The sequence below is a fragment of the Montipora capricornis genome, chromosome 2 (genome assembly GCF_036669925.1).
Source record: "Montipora capricornis isolate CH-2021 chromosome 2, ASM3666992v2, whole genome shotgun sequence".
NCBI classification, from domain to species: Eukaryota; Metazoa; Cnidaria; class Anthozoa; order Scleractinia; family Acroporidae; genus Montipora; species Montipora capricornis.
The window spans coordinates 6,705,666-6,719,243 of record NC_090884.1 but is presented as its reverse complement, the minus strand read 5'-3'; the positions used below and the strand labels follow the sequence as shown (position 1 = coordinate 6,719,243).

The window sequence follows — 13,578 nt, the reverse complement described above, 5'->3', positions numbered from 1 at the left end:
GGAGCCAGGATACGATTTCGGTACTGTAAGAAACCACGTGGTGGTGCGGGTGAGGTCAATTCAAGATGCTCTGGTGAAAGATATGCGGTGGAACTTTGTAACGTGGAAGAATGCCCAACCGAAGGCGAGTACACTATCGCATGATTTAGTTAATGTTCTTCTTTCTCTGGCCCTCGCTCTTAGATTCAACTCCTCTAATCATCACCAAGCAAGTACGGATTTCACATTCGGTGACTAAATGCTGGTCGGATCGGGATACGAATTGACACTTCATTCGGACGTCGAACCAAATGGTCCAGTGGGACGGAATCCGTTTGGTTGTCGATAGCCCAGCCTGTAAGAACTTCAACTTGAACTCAAGTAGTAAGCAAACACCACGGTCAACCTTTTTATCACATGCCACCCCCTGTGTAGCTTGGGCGAAGGCTAGGGTTACTTCAGAGGTTTATGGCCGCCATGGGAAGTCGGCGACATTTGGTTTTGCGCATCAACAATTTAGGCCTCTTTTGGCTATCGGACACCCTCTCCCATTGCTGTGCAGTGTATACTAGATAGGGTTGCCTATTACACCCTAAAAATGTAAGGTGTTATTAGGTGGGAGAGAAGGGGAAATAATGACTGATTACACCTGCCGAAAGCAAAGATAGGTTAGGTCTAAAGCTTTTGACGCGGAAAACCTTGGGGTGACATTGCTCTACATTAAAGTTGTTTTTCTTTCTTTTTGGGACAGGAACAAGATCAAGCACGTCAGAAATAGCTGATAATAAAACCGCCTCATTTTCCGAAATACTACTTGTGCCGACGTCGCCAGTAATAAGTAGATCAGGAAAAGCCTCTGAGTTTTCGAAAACATTTCAGGCGGGCTCTGGTTCTTTTAGCTTTCCAATGCAAGACGTTCAGAAACAGAAAAAAACCATCAAGCCATGGGATAGTAGTTATTCAGTTACTGGTTATGAGTTATCCACTCGAGAGAAATTCCATTCGACGAATGTATCATTGAATTTCACCGTTAAACAAGAAGCCAGTAAAAGTGTCCCGAAGGCTGCGACAGCTCATGCATCAGCCTCGGTGGCTTGGACATCAAAGTCAATAGGAGGCGACCAATTTGTGATAAAAACGTCTTTTCTTTCTTCAACAATGGAATACAGGGATCGTGACAGGACATTGGCATCAATGGATAAGAACACTGAATTTTTAGCATTGAAGCCACATTCTGCGATAGCACCTGTACAAACGTACCCTAAGTTTTCCTCCATGGAAATTTTGGAGTCTGAGACAGAGACGTCAAAAACAACCAGCGTTTTATTCCATACGGTTCCTTCTTATTCTACAGTGGGAAATTCCCAAATGAGGCCTTTTTTTCTTCATTTGAAGTCAACGCAAGGTACCAACAATCCTACCCTGCAAACTCTGAAAACTTACCAACAAGAATCAAGTTTAGCTTCAGCAAAGGAACCATTATATTTATCAATCGATGAATCGACAGATAGCCAGTTCAATGAAACAATTGCAAAACCATTTGTTCTACAAACAAGTACTCTCATTGCTTTCACAAAACCCAATCTCTTTCTCGCTCCATCGCCATCACAGTCCTTTAATCTTACAAGGGCGATCGAGGCTACTTTACATGAGTACACCAGCAGCCGTTCATCAACTCAAGCTTCGCTAGCTCGACGTTTTTCATCAGCAGCATTCAAGACGCCAGCATTGGTGTCCACTCAATTGACTGCTGAAATATCATCTCTGCCTTTGACCAGTGTCTTGGGATCCTCCACGAACACAAATGAAAAATATATTCTTATAGTTCATACGCAGAATCAAACAGTCCATCATCAGTGCAACGATCTGTTTTGTCGCCTTCCGCCATTTCGGATGCATCACTAAGCAAAGAGGCAATGAAAGTTTATATACACACTCCTTCAACTGCATCAACGCTATTAAAATCTACAACAAAGGAGCATTTGTCAACAGTACGTGCTTTTTCGAAGTCCTTAAAAATACCTATCCCCAGTGCGTTTGCTTCGTCATCATTTAAAGAGGAGGCCTTTACCAGACAAAACGATACAATGTCTGATTTCTTGTTACCATGGTCAAGTCCTTTAAAATTACAAGGATCGCTGACAGCGCAGTTGGGTTCCCCATCATCTGCATCTGTGTCAAAGTTAAACATATATACGTTAAGGGCTCTTACCACCCGCTCGGCATTTGACGCTGAAGCAATCACCAGTGTCGTAGAATCTGGATCATTATTTTCGAGTATAGCGAACGCAGTTATAACTGCATCAAAGACTCCACACCTTGATATCTATGCAAGGGGTTCTTCCCAGAGTGTTTTACCCAGGATTCCGCTTCGTTCGTCAGTGCATATTAGCTCCAATGAAACAATGCCAATTATACTTGAGACACCGTCAGTGGAATCATCATCACGACAACTTGCGCAAATCTTACCCTCTTTGCGTTTGAGTCCAACAGTAATTCAAAAATCTACAAAAATCCACATGAATTCAATCAGCCGCCTGCCTACATGGAGAAACAAAACCAAAATTGGCCAGCAGACCTTAGGAAAAAACCTCTTATCTTCATATTCAAAAGGTGTCGGCTTATTAGCGAAAGAGGGAAACGTGATTGGTCACACAAAAAAGGATTTCTCCGCCATGTCAATATTTGGAACTCGAAGCAATTCAACGTTCTATAAATCTTCTAGAACCTACTCTAATCTACTCCCAAATTCGTCGATAAGGAGTCAACATTATAGTTTAGGAAAACAAAATGGAAGCGCGATCCCCACTGCGGGGAACATACTATCATCATCCTTAAGGGAACAGATGCTTTCACATGCATTAGATAATTCGGGCTCCGCAATTGGATTGAAAACTGTAACCATAAAAGTGGATGCCCTGTCAAGTCTGTCCTGGAGTCATAGGACACCATTGCCACTTGCCTCATTTATCGGCCTTACGAAGATGAATTCTATGGGCAGTCAACTGGCATTTACGGCTACTTCCGCATTGCAACTATCCAAGACATCAGCGGTGTCTCCTTTCTCTAACATTGCAGTATCATCGTCTTCGTCATCGTACTTAGCATTTTCAGTTTCATCATCATCATCATCATCATCGTCATCGGCATCGTCTCTTTTTTCTTCCTTGCTTTCCACATCATCCTCATCTTATTTATCAGCCCCATTGGTGCCAGGACCACCTTTATCAAGATTAACATCGTCGTCCCCTCGGCTTCTCTCCTCCTCGCCAGCGACCTTGTCCTCCTCTTATTCTTCAGCTCTGTTATCACCCACACCATCGTCAAGGAGATCATCATCATCATCATCATCATCATCATTATCACTATCGACGTTCGCATCTTTAAGGTCTTCATTACTAGGGACACCTTCATGGCCGTCTTTTTACCCATTCTCGTTCTCTTTTTCATCTGTAACATCATCTTTAGTGCAAACATCTTCCACACGTTCATCTTTGTCCTCCCGGTCATCATCCACATTGTCATCCACATTGTCACCCAAAACCTTACTGCCAACCTCAACCCCAGCCCTCTCCTCAATGCTATCTTTATCTCCTTCCCAATCCTCATCTCCATCCTCACCTTCATTGCCCTACCGATTCTCAGCTTCATCCTCATTTCCCAAATCATCTCTACCTCCTCAGAAATTCGTATCCTCAGCCTTGTCCTCTTCATTATCTTCCTCACTTACATCCACACCGTCTAACCAATTCCCATTCCCAGCTTCATTTGCATTTACATCGTTTTCATCATTTTCATCCAGGCCTTCTACGACATCTTCAGCATCTCCATCCCCGACTTTACATTCTCCCACATTTTTGTTTACACCTTTACCGCCACAGTCATTTTCATCTCTGCAGCCATCCTTTTCTTTGTCTCTTTCAATGTCGTTATCTGTCTTGTCTCCATTACTGGTGTTGTCGACATCGTTGTCTTCTCTATCATCGCCACCGCATTTGACATCTTCCTCTTCTTCCTCTTATCTCTCAGACTCATCCCTATTATCGACATCTCAATTATTTTCATCCCGTTTCCCACACTTTGACCCGTTTTACTTTTCATCGCTGGAAACATCGTCATCAGCATCGCCCTCTTTGTTGTCAATGTCGCCGTCGTCGCTATCGCTATTCCTGAGATCAAAACCCCCACCTAAGCCAACTGGGCTGTTTTGGACGCATCCAAATCCCGTAGAAACTACGTCATCAAAACTGGCAAACTCAAAACCAGTGTCACTTAACTTATATTTACCACTTACAAACGTTTCTTTAACAACTCTCGCTGATTACACGTCAACTTGGTCGTCGAGAACATTGCTCTTGGCTTCAAGTCCACAACAGGTTACCACTCGCAACGATTTCTTGGCACATTCTTCGTCGATGTCCTCGATTCTAGGTCTATCAATGAATAGGAGCGCAATTGTTGGCCATACTGAACCTCCACAACTAAAATCATCTATAAAAGCCATGGCATCTTTGCTGTCTTTTGATGTAAACGCACAAGTGAAAGAAGAGATGGTTATCGAGAGTACGCGTTCTGCGAGATCAACATTGTTAAGACTCAAAACATCAACCACAGTAGCGACCTCGTATACTTCGGCCTTTCAGTCATTCCCATCAAAGGAGGGAAAGAATGTATTCTCCAAATTGCAGACCCTCAAAACTAAAGAATTTGCACAAGAACCTTTATCGACTTTAGGGAGTTCCTTACGTGCATCACCGAATACCCCCGTTGTGACGCCAATGCTCACGACGGATGACTCGGAATTCACTGTTGCTTCAAGTGATACCGAACAGAAAACGGTGTCTAATGTTACAGAAACCTTTGGAATGTTTTCGTTAGTTTCAAAAGCCTATATTCTGAAAGCTGTGACAGGCAGCTTGAAGTCGGCCACGGGAAAAGAGGGTAACACAACAAGTCGTGCTGTTGAAACACGCAGCTTCAAGCCAACAGCAACGAAAGAGGGCTTTCTACAAACTACCTCGACCGTTCACGAGGCAAAACGTAAGTCTTACCTCTGTGCAATTTGTGAAACCACACGGCTCTTTTTCACAGGTTTCCTCTTTTTACTTAAAACACCCACTGATTACTTCCTCTTCACCACCGTTCCTCATTATTTATCTTCTGCATTCACAGAATGGTGCGGACCATGTGAACATCGTGTAACAAGAAAGCGAGCTTACTGCTCAAGCGATATGGGTAAGGAATTGTTTTAAGACGATTACTTACGTAAGCGTTATTAAGTGATAGTAACCTAGGTAAACATTGCATCCTTTGACTTCAATTCGCCCTTGTCACACGGCGGCCATATTGTCCCGGGAGACCAAAAAAGCTTTGTTTTACCACGCCAAGCCTCACAGTGGAAACCATGGGGGTGAGGCTCGGCGTGGTTAAACAAAACTTTTTTGGTCTTCCGGGACAATATAGCCGCCGTGTGACAAGGGCGAATTACCCGTTGTTAGAAAAAGTGTTAATGTCTCTGTGCATGTAAACTTCTGATTGCGTCCCTAGTGAAAAAAGTTAAAATTAATTCATGACCATATGAAAATAACAAGCCCTTTTGAACATTTTCCAAAATTAATGATTTTCATAGCGGGCGACGAAGGTCAGTGAAATTATTGCAGCCATATAAAATCATCATTTTCCGGAATATTTTTCTTTCTTGACTTGCGCTTTTCTGGACAACTGCTGTATAACTATATCGCCTTTTTATAGAGGAATACAGCTGCTGATATACTACATTGGCACTAAGACGGCAAAAATATCCTCATACCTCATTCTTGCATAATCGTGCTGAAAGATTATTGCAACCCTTTACTAAAAACCTTGTGAAAACGAAACAAACTTTATCTTTGCAACGACGAACCGTTATTTGTCTTTTTTGTTATAAGTTACTGCCTTCAAAGGTCGTGCAGTTTGAAGCTTGATAATGGCGCCATTTCTAGGTCGACTGTTAACAAAACAAATCAGTTGTCATGGCAATAAAACCTGGATTATCGTTAGCGGTATCTCAAACAACTCGACCTAGGTTTTTTGCTTTTTTTTAACAATAAAAAAAATTATGTCCTTTTCAGTCGTTCATGTCCAGGTTATTTCCAAGGAAATCGACAATCCTTCTCTGGACAGAAAATACCGGGTCAAGGTTATCCGTCCATTTAAGATTAGCAGCGACGTATCTGAAGTAAGAACTGTATGGATACGAAACGATTCATGTCAGTGTCATCTGCTTATACCGGAGAAGAGATATCTTCTGATGGGTCAGCTGACCATGCACGAGGGCTCAATCAAGACCATCAATGGAATAGAACTCGGTCGAGATAGTTACGTTGAGGAATGGCGAGAATCAATGATACGAAGGATACTGGAGATAAAGAAACGGGGTTGTCTACGAATTCCGACATCACAGACGCCTAAAGTGGCAATAACACCACCTAGTGAAGGTATTGGTCACGTCTTAGAAGAGGTTTCATTCGGGGCATCTTTAGTTAATTGGGACATCTCCGTCGTAACAGGGCATATGCAGATTAAATTTTGAAAGCTTATCAATGAGAATATGGTGATCTATCAAAGATTGTAGTAATACCATGATGACTGTGCTTTGATCAATTTTACTTCAAGTTGTGAGTGTGTTAAAGTTCCCCTGTGACCAAAATATCAATTCATATTTTTCTTTGTTAACAAAACACTGAGTGACCCACGTTTTAAGCCTTGATTTCAAAAAGACACCTCTTTATTTTAACTATAATTTTCCTATTTAATGGTCCGCCATTACTAACATTATGTTCTTGAGAGAGCTGGATCGATGAGAAAATGACGTCAAAGGCTCACTAGTTTAAGAATGCAATACGTGTGTACGCCGCAGAATTAATATGCAGCACGGGGGTTTTGGGCTTTCAGACTTTTAAACTCACGCTTTGCATATATAATAAGCTGCGTTCACACGCTGAAATTTTAAGCTAGTGAGCCTCTGACGTCACTTTTCCCTGGATCCAACCGTCTGAGGTCCAATCGGTCAGTTTTGAACGTGAGTAATGGCGGACCGTGAAATCCAAAACTTACACTCAAAGTAAACGGCCTTTAGATAAAAATCAAAGCTCAAAATTTTGCCAGTCAGGTGTTAAGCAAACACACTTTCAAAATCTGAAGGAAAAAAGGAAGTGGTTTTTTTGATCACAGGGGCACTTTAATCAAGCGATTTAATAACACTCAGTGCAAACATCACAGCTTTCATTGCTTCGTGTTGTATCATGTTTCATCTTAAAGAGACCATTAGAACACTCCTTTTGCTCTAAGCTGGTATATCTTTAACTGTCATGTCAGTGAGCGTTAGTTTCGCTAGAGTACTTGTGCAAATAAACCCGCGGTGATAACAGTTTTATACCAAATTATTTCCTTTGAATTGTTTAGGGAAATGTCCTCCTTGCCGGATATCAAAGAAACGAAACAGAAACTACTGCCAAAGTGACTTTGGTAAGTTTGTATACAGTCTTCTCTTTGTATATTGAATCCAGCGATTGGCCTCGTACGGGCGATAAATGGTTTGAAATCAACTGGGAGCATCATATGAATTAAAAAGAAAAAAACAAGAATAAACTTCTTTTAAATATCTCAGGCCATAGGCGGAGTAGCGGAAGGGCGAGAACATTGACGATGCTGACGACGATCTCGAAAACGACAACGATCATGATCATGATCACGATCACAATCGCGTTCGCGGTGACGGTCACAATCGAGATCATTAATGCAATGACCATCACAATCACGATTGCAATCACGATCACGATCACAATCGCTATCGCAATCACGGTCACCATAACCAAGAGGACTGATCATACCAATGAAATGCCTCAGATTTTCGTAAGTCCCAAAGCAATCCGGAAAATACGACAAGACGGTTAGCGTCTTTGTAGCAACCCTCTTTAATCTCAGGCTGTGAAAATACCGCGTTTAAGAGTCAATTTCTCTTAAACCAATCAATAAGCGAAATTTACCAATCCAATTAAAGTTTGTGCGCGTGCACCTATAAAGTGTAAAGCGTAAAATACGAAGCTGGTTTGACATGTTCTCATGTGTTGTAAATGGCTTTGAAAGGGTGACAAAAATGGCCATGACCGTTTTAGAAACCCTTTTTAAAACCGTCAAGGACACCAATGGCGAAAGCAAAGGCGATGGCAATAGCGACGAAAGATAGCGGTACCTTCTCAGATCATGGCATAAGGGCAACACTTGGTTAACAAGTTTAGAATTTTGCAAATTTCGGTTTTAGTTACCTAAGCAGCAATAACGAGCATGCATAACTGGTCACTTAGTCGTGACCAGTTAAACGTTAGTTTCAGAATTCAAACCTGGGAGAAGCAGCTAACATTACAGATCTACTCGACCACTTGTACTTTAAGTACTGTTTAACAAACGAGCAGGAGTGTTTTACCGGGTTTCAAACCGCGAGGCAAATTAGACCCAATAAAACTCGACATGTAAGTTTATTAAACGGCTTCAAAGGCATTCCACAAAATGCGTGTCCCTCTGGAGTCCAGACAATGGCGCAAAATGTGAGGGGATGGTATTAGCGTAGCATTCAAGAAAAACAGGCCGGGCCTCGTTACTATTCTTTATACAAAGAATTCTAATGAGGAGTGCTTTATCGGGTTTAAGGCTCACGCACGTGACGTTTTATCGGTGATTTGACAGGCCGTTAGGTACTTGAATTGTTTATGAGTTTTGAATTGTGATTTAACCCTTATTTTTTTCTTCATCAGTAATCAAAGCGAGAGTAATAGCATCATCCTTTGACAGCATATCGAGGGAAAGGACGTACGTAGTCAAGATAATAACTGTCTACAGGAGCCTAGTTAAGATCAGGAAGCGACAAGAAATACATGTACAAAACGATGATTGTCATTGCCCGTACCTTTTACGTGGTCAGCTATACGTTATAATGGGGACTGCCGAGGGAATTTCAAGAACTGAAGTTCGTTTAATGATTCCGCCACGACCATTTGTGAGGTTATGGGACTCCAATATGCGTACCAAATATCGATCTCTTAGCGGTATTTGTGACAAGTAAAATGCAGAAGGGAGAGGAGGATTTCACACTATTTCAGCCTGACACTGAAGAGCAAAAGGCGACTATTTTTGTCGAATGGATTTAATGTTTTAAAATGACTAAACATTTTATAGAAAAAATTTCCTTGGCTACTTGGCTTCATTGTTAAGTTAACAGTTAAAATTCTCTACTTGGACATATCCCAATACATGTACAACTCTCCCCCCTCCCCCAATGTCCTTTTTGGGGGCGGGGGGTGGGTAAAAGATTTGTGCAAGTAGAGAATTGGCCATTTTCGAAATATCAATATATTCAGCTTGATAGCGAGGCAGAAAAGAAAAACAGTAGAAACGCTTTGGAATGAATGTGAAAAATATCGACATATCATCTATTTCTTTGGTGTTGTTCAACAGTTTTTAGTGAGTATGCTGCGTCCAATTTTACTTTTTGAGCACTTTGCGTGTCATTTAGTTACCTACAATTGTGTAGACAAAGAGTGTTGTTGAGGGCTCCCCAGGACAGTCACAAAATAGAATACCCGTTCCCGCGAAAATCACGTATGACATAGCTTCTTATGATTGATTAAAATTGGCGGCCCTTTGTTTGTTTCGCACGGAAAGTGTATCTAAAAATAACTCCATTTGTTACTGTGCTGGGGCAAGACCGCAAAGTGATAGAGCCGAACACTCTTATCTAATTCGCTCTTGTTTCAACCGTTTGTTTTTGTTATGGAAATTCGGGTTGCTTATCGTAGCGATCTCATTGGATGAATTTCAGCACGGCGCCCATTGCCTGTGGGGTAAACGTGGGCCTTCAGTTCGTTTAGCATAAAGACTGGAACATGACGCGATATATGTCGAGACGAATTATCCGCTTAGTCGTCTTGGTAAACGCACCAAATAAGAAAGTTCATCCAGAATACGTTTTGTACTCGTCTTTATTCTTGACGAGCTCAGTAAACAGACGCACTAAAGATCATTGCACAAATTCTTGCCAGGTAGATAATGGGTCTTCAGGGAAAAACGGTCATTCTTGCTTATCTTCTTTTGCCAGGCCTGAGCGTAATAAAACTCGCACATCAAAAACTGGTTGCACGCAAAGAGGTTTAACAGACTCATTCCTGTAATCAAAGCAAACAACCCTTAAGATTTGGGTTCCTTCTGCAGGTACCGGAGCACAGATTACGTAAAATAAAAGAAACAAAAAACAGAAAACAAAACAACTCCAAATAAAGACTAGTCCCTAGTGACCAAAAATACAATGCTTTCCGGTACATGCAGAAAGACCCAAGATTTGCGATTGAAATTCTTGTCTTTGTTTATGAGTGGTTTCATCGAGTGACTCCCTCTTGCTTTAATAAATATTTCAATTTAATATCTTCTGTTCATTCTTACCCTAATCGTCAGCCTCTAAACCTAAATTTGTTTATGAATCCACAGGCGCCCCAAGCTCATAACGCGATTTTGCAATGCATAACTGTTATGTAGTAAGAGAGTTTAATGGTGAAAAGAGTTAAAAAATAAGTCAAGTTGAAAAACTGAACGTCTTTCTCTAGCAGTATAAACTTTCCCTACCTCAAATATGTTGTCCACTTTTGTTTTGAGTCGATTCATTAGCTGATATAGTGAAATCAGTACTCGTTTATAGTGTATAAACGAGTACTTAACTTAATTTTTAACTCTTTTCGCCATTAAACTCTCTTACTACATAATAGTTATGCATTGCAAAATCGCATTATGACCTTGGGGCACCTGTGATGAATCAAGTTAGGATGAATCAAGTTAGTCTCTTCATTTTACTAGCGCGCGTCTCTCGAATGCACTGCTTGTAACTACTAAACAAATTACATCCTTGCAGTACTCCTTTTTGCAGATGTGGCGGCCATTTTGATTTATATTGTTTCACCTAGCTATTATTGGATGCGTAGGGGGCAAATACATATTAATTTACCCCCGCCCTGGGCATCACATAATGTCTTTTGCAATAACAGAAACAATAGAAATCTAAAAGGTCTATAGACCGAATGTATAAATGGCGGTCAAATATATTCTTTTGTTCATGTGCCAATTAGACTCACTAGCCTCGCTTGCATGGACAAAATACAAAAGAAATGTTGCTTGAGAGCGAGGCTAGTGAGTCTAATTGCCATATAAACAAAAGAATGCATTTTGGCCGCCTTTTTTGCATTCGGACTAAAGATTTCGTAAGTATGTTAAGATTGTAATGATGGATATTATATTAGTTTTCCACCTTGATTGTTAAGTTTTTCCCTTTTTCTCTACTATTTATTCTTTAGTGCAATACTTTTAACCTAATTGATAATTATAATAGGCCATTTCCGAGTTTATGTCTGCCTCCTCTTCAAAGCGAGTCTAAGTGCGAAGTTTTTTTATGAAAATTAGTTTTTATTCATATGCAAAATGGAACTTATTTCCATCACAAAAACTTCGCACTTAGACTCGCTTTGAAGAGGAGGCAGACATGAACTCGGAAATGGCCTATTATTTTTAATTTTTTTTCCTTTATTATTCATATTTTCAATTTGGGCATAGTTAATAGAGCGGAATGGTTATGAAACCCGACAAATTTATTTGTTGCAGGTTTTGTTCTCATTTTTGGCCTTGATCGTGCACAAAACACAATAGTTGATTACTTCGTACTAAGGAACTAACCAACAGAAACGTGTCAGTCACGAAATTTATGCATAGTGTATGAGCATAAAACAAAAGATTGTGCACGGTCGTGGTTTTTCCAACCTAAATCTTGGTATCTTTGTTTGCTCCTTTGATGTTTGCCGAGCCTCAAAACCAGTCCCATCTACTAACTATGATTTGGGGCACCTACTCGATTAGTCTCTACTATTTTAGGTGTCCCCAACTTGCACACAATTATTGTATAGATGGTTTTCATCTGACGTCACAGCAGCCATGTTGTGCACAGAAGAAAAGAGAAAAAGTGTTTTGGTAATTTGACTCTGTTATAATGCAAAACATAGGCCATAATTTGCTATTGTTTTGTGCACCAACATGGCCGACTTATCACGTGATTGAAAACCATCTATTTCTAGCTTATCTCTTTGTAGCGGAGCGCAAGAGCGCATGCTCATGACGTAAAAAGGACAAAAGGTTTGTTCGGGTGAGGGCGCTACTCAGTCGCACTCCAATGTAAAGCTCTCTAATATAAAATGCCACGTAAGTTTCGACTTCAAACTTTATGCCCTTGCCAAAATAAAAAACCCACAGTCGTGGTAAAACATGTACGCACCTATCCAGAGGTTGCTATATATTTCTGAATTACCCGTGTGTATATGGACACTTGTTCCTCCATGAAGATGGCCATTTTAGCATGGACATAAGGCTTCTCAAGTTGAAAATGTTTGAGGAATTCAGAAGAAGACGCCACTTTTAATTTTTCAACCGTCATCGTCAGTTGCATTGTGAGGTATTGGAATTGGACTCCTCAAAATTAATTTGTAACTATCAGACCATCATTAAGAAAAGGTAATTATAATTCTAACCTTTGCTCAATGATGTTTACATTAATTTTTTTCTGCAAAGAAAACAGAAGCACACACTATCCGTAGCAACAGGTCTGAAGTTTGTCTTTAAACAATAAATGACGTCGTGTGTGGAATTGAGAAATCGTCATTCATTAAAATTGAGGCTTCTGTTATAATCTCCATCTTAGCATACCAACGACTTGTGGCAGGCTAATTGACCAGGGGTGCTTAGTTTTCGCGTGCTCTATACACAAACTAGGGGCATTCTTCATTCCACCTTTGATTTTAAAAGTTAAAGTTCCATGCAGCAAGTTGGGTGAATTCAAGTTGGTCTCCATGGGGATGGCACCTCGCTGAATGCGCGTTAAGCAATTGATCGTTTTTGTTGTATCTGTTTGGACTCTATTGTCAGTTTGGACAAAGATTTATTTAGACCTCAAAAAATGAAGGATCGAGTTGTATCCTCTAATCTTGCCAATCAGAAGTCCTACGTTCGTGTTTGACAAACACAGTAGGGTTAAGCTTGTGCAAGGGTGACTTTTGTCAATAAAGGAGACCCAATTAAGACCAGGAAACTATAACTTTATGAAAATTTTAAAGACGTTAAACATTTGCAGTATTCCGCGAATGTCAGGATGGCCGAGCGGTCCAAGGCGCTGCGTTCAGGTCGCAGTCTACAGTAGTAGGCGTGGGTTCGAATCCCACTCCTGACAGGTAAATTTTTAAAATTAATCAAGCAACAAAATTCCTGAATTTCTGACAGAGGAGTGCTCGTAGTCTATTATTTTACTGTCTCACAGCACCTACCCTCGATTTTATCAGCGTCTGCCTCTGCATCTTCGGAATTGTTTGATAGTTCCGTACTATCGTACTATCTGCGCAGTGTGGTCCTTAAGCAGACGCCCGCGGAATGTCGCCAATAAAGATTTAGTACCCCCCTTTACGGCATTCGGCCAGTTAATTCGGGTGCCTACATTAATTTCAAAGTACCCGCTTGCGAACTTTGTGAAAGAAACAGGTA

The 13,578-nt window shown here is 40.8% G+C and overlaps 2 protein-coding genes and 1 non-coding gene across 3 annotated transcripts in view; all 3 read left to right on the top strand.

The window, feature by feature from the left end:
* Window positions 1-1,905, top strand: part of LOC138038646 (uncharacterized) — a 14,416-nt gene extending 12,511 nt beyond the window's left edge. Inside the window, exons 11-12 of the mRNA XM_068884636.1 lie at window positions 1-124; window positions 731-1,905. The exon at window positions 1-124 is cut by the window's left edge and continues 251 nt beyond it. Of these exons, the coding sequence (XP_068740737.1) occupies window positions 1-124; window positions 731-1,884 (1,278 nt within the window). The 3' untranslated portion in view covers window positions 1,885-1,905. The remainder of the gene's footprint in view (window positions 125-730) is intronic.
* A 161-nt stretch (window positions 1,906-2,066) lies between these two features.
* On the top strand, window positions 2,067-10,520 carry LOC138038644 (uncharacterized). The gene is made up of 5 exons (XM_068884635.1): window positions 2,067-5,019; window positions 5,152-5,214; window positions 6,090-6,455; window positions 7,423-7,485; window positions 8,772-10,520. The coding sequence occupies exons 1-5, from the start codon at window positions 2,067-2,069 to the stop codon at window positions 9,077-9,079; spliced, it is 3,753 nt and encodes a 1,250-aa protein (XP_068740736.1). The 3' UTR covers window positions 9,080-10,520.
* Window positions 10,521-13,186: 2,666 nt separating this feature from the next.
* Trnal-cag (transfer RNA leucine (anticodon CAG)) lies at window positions 13,187-13,270 on the top strand. The gene has a single exon. It is a non-coding gene; the product is annotated as a tRNA-Leu (tRNA).
* Window positions 13,271-13,578: the final 308 nt, after the last annotated feature.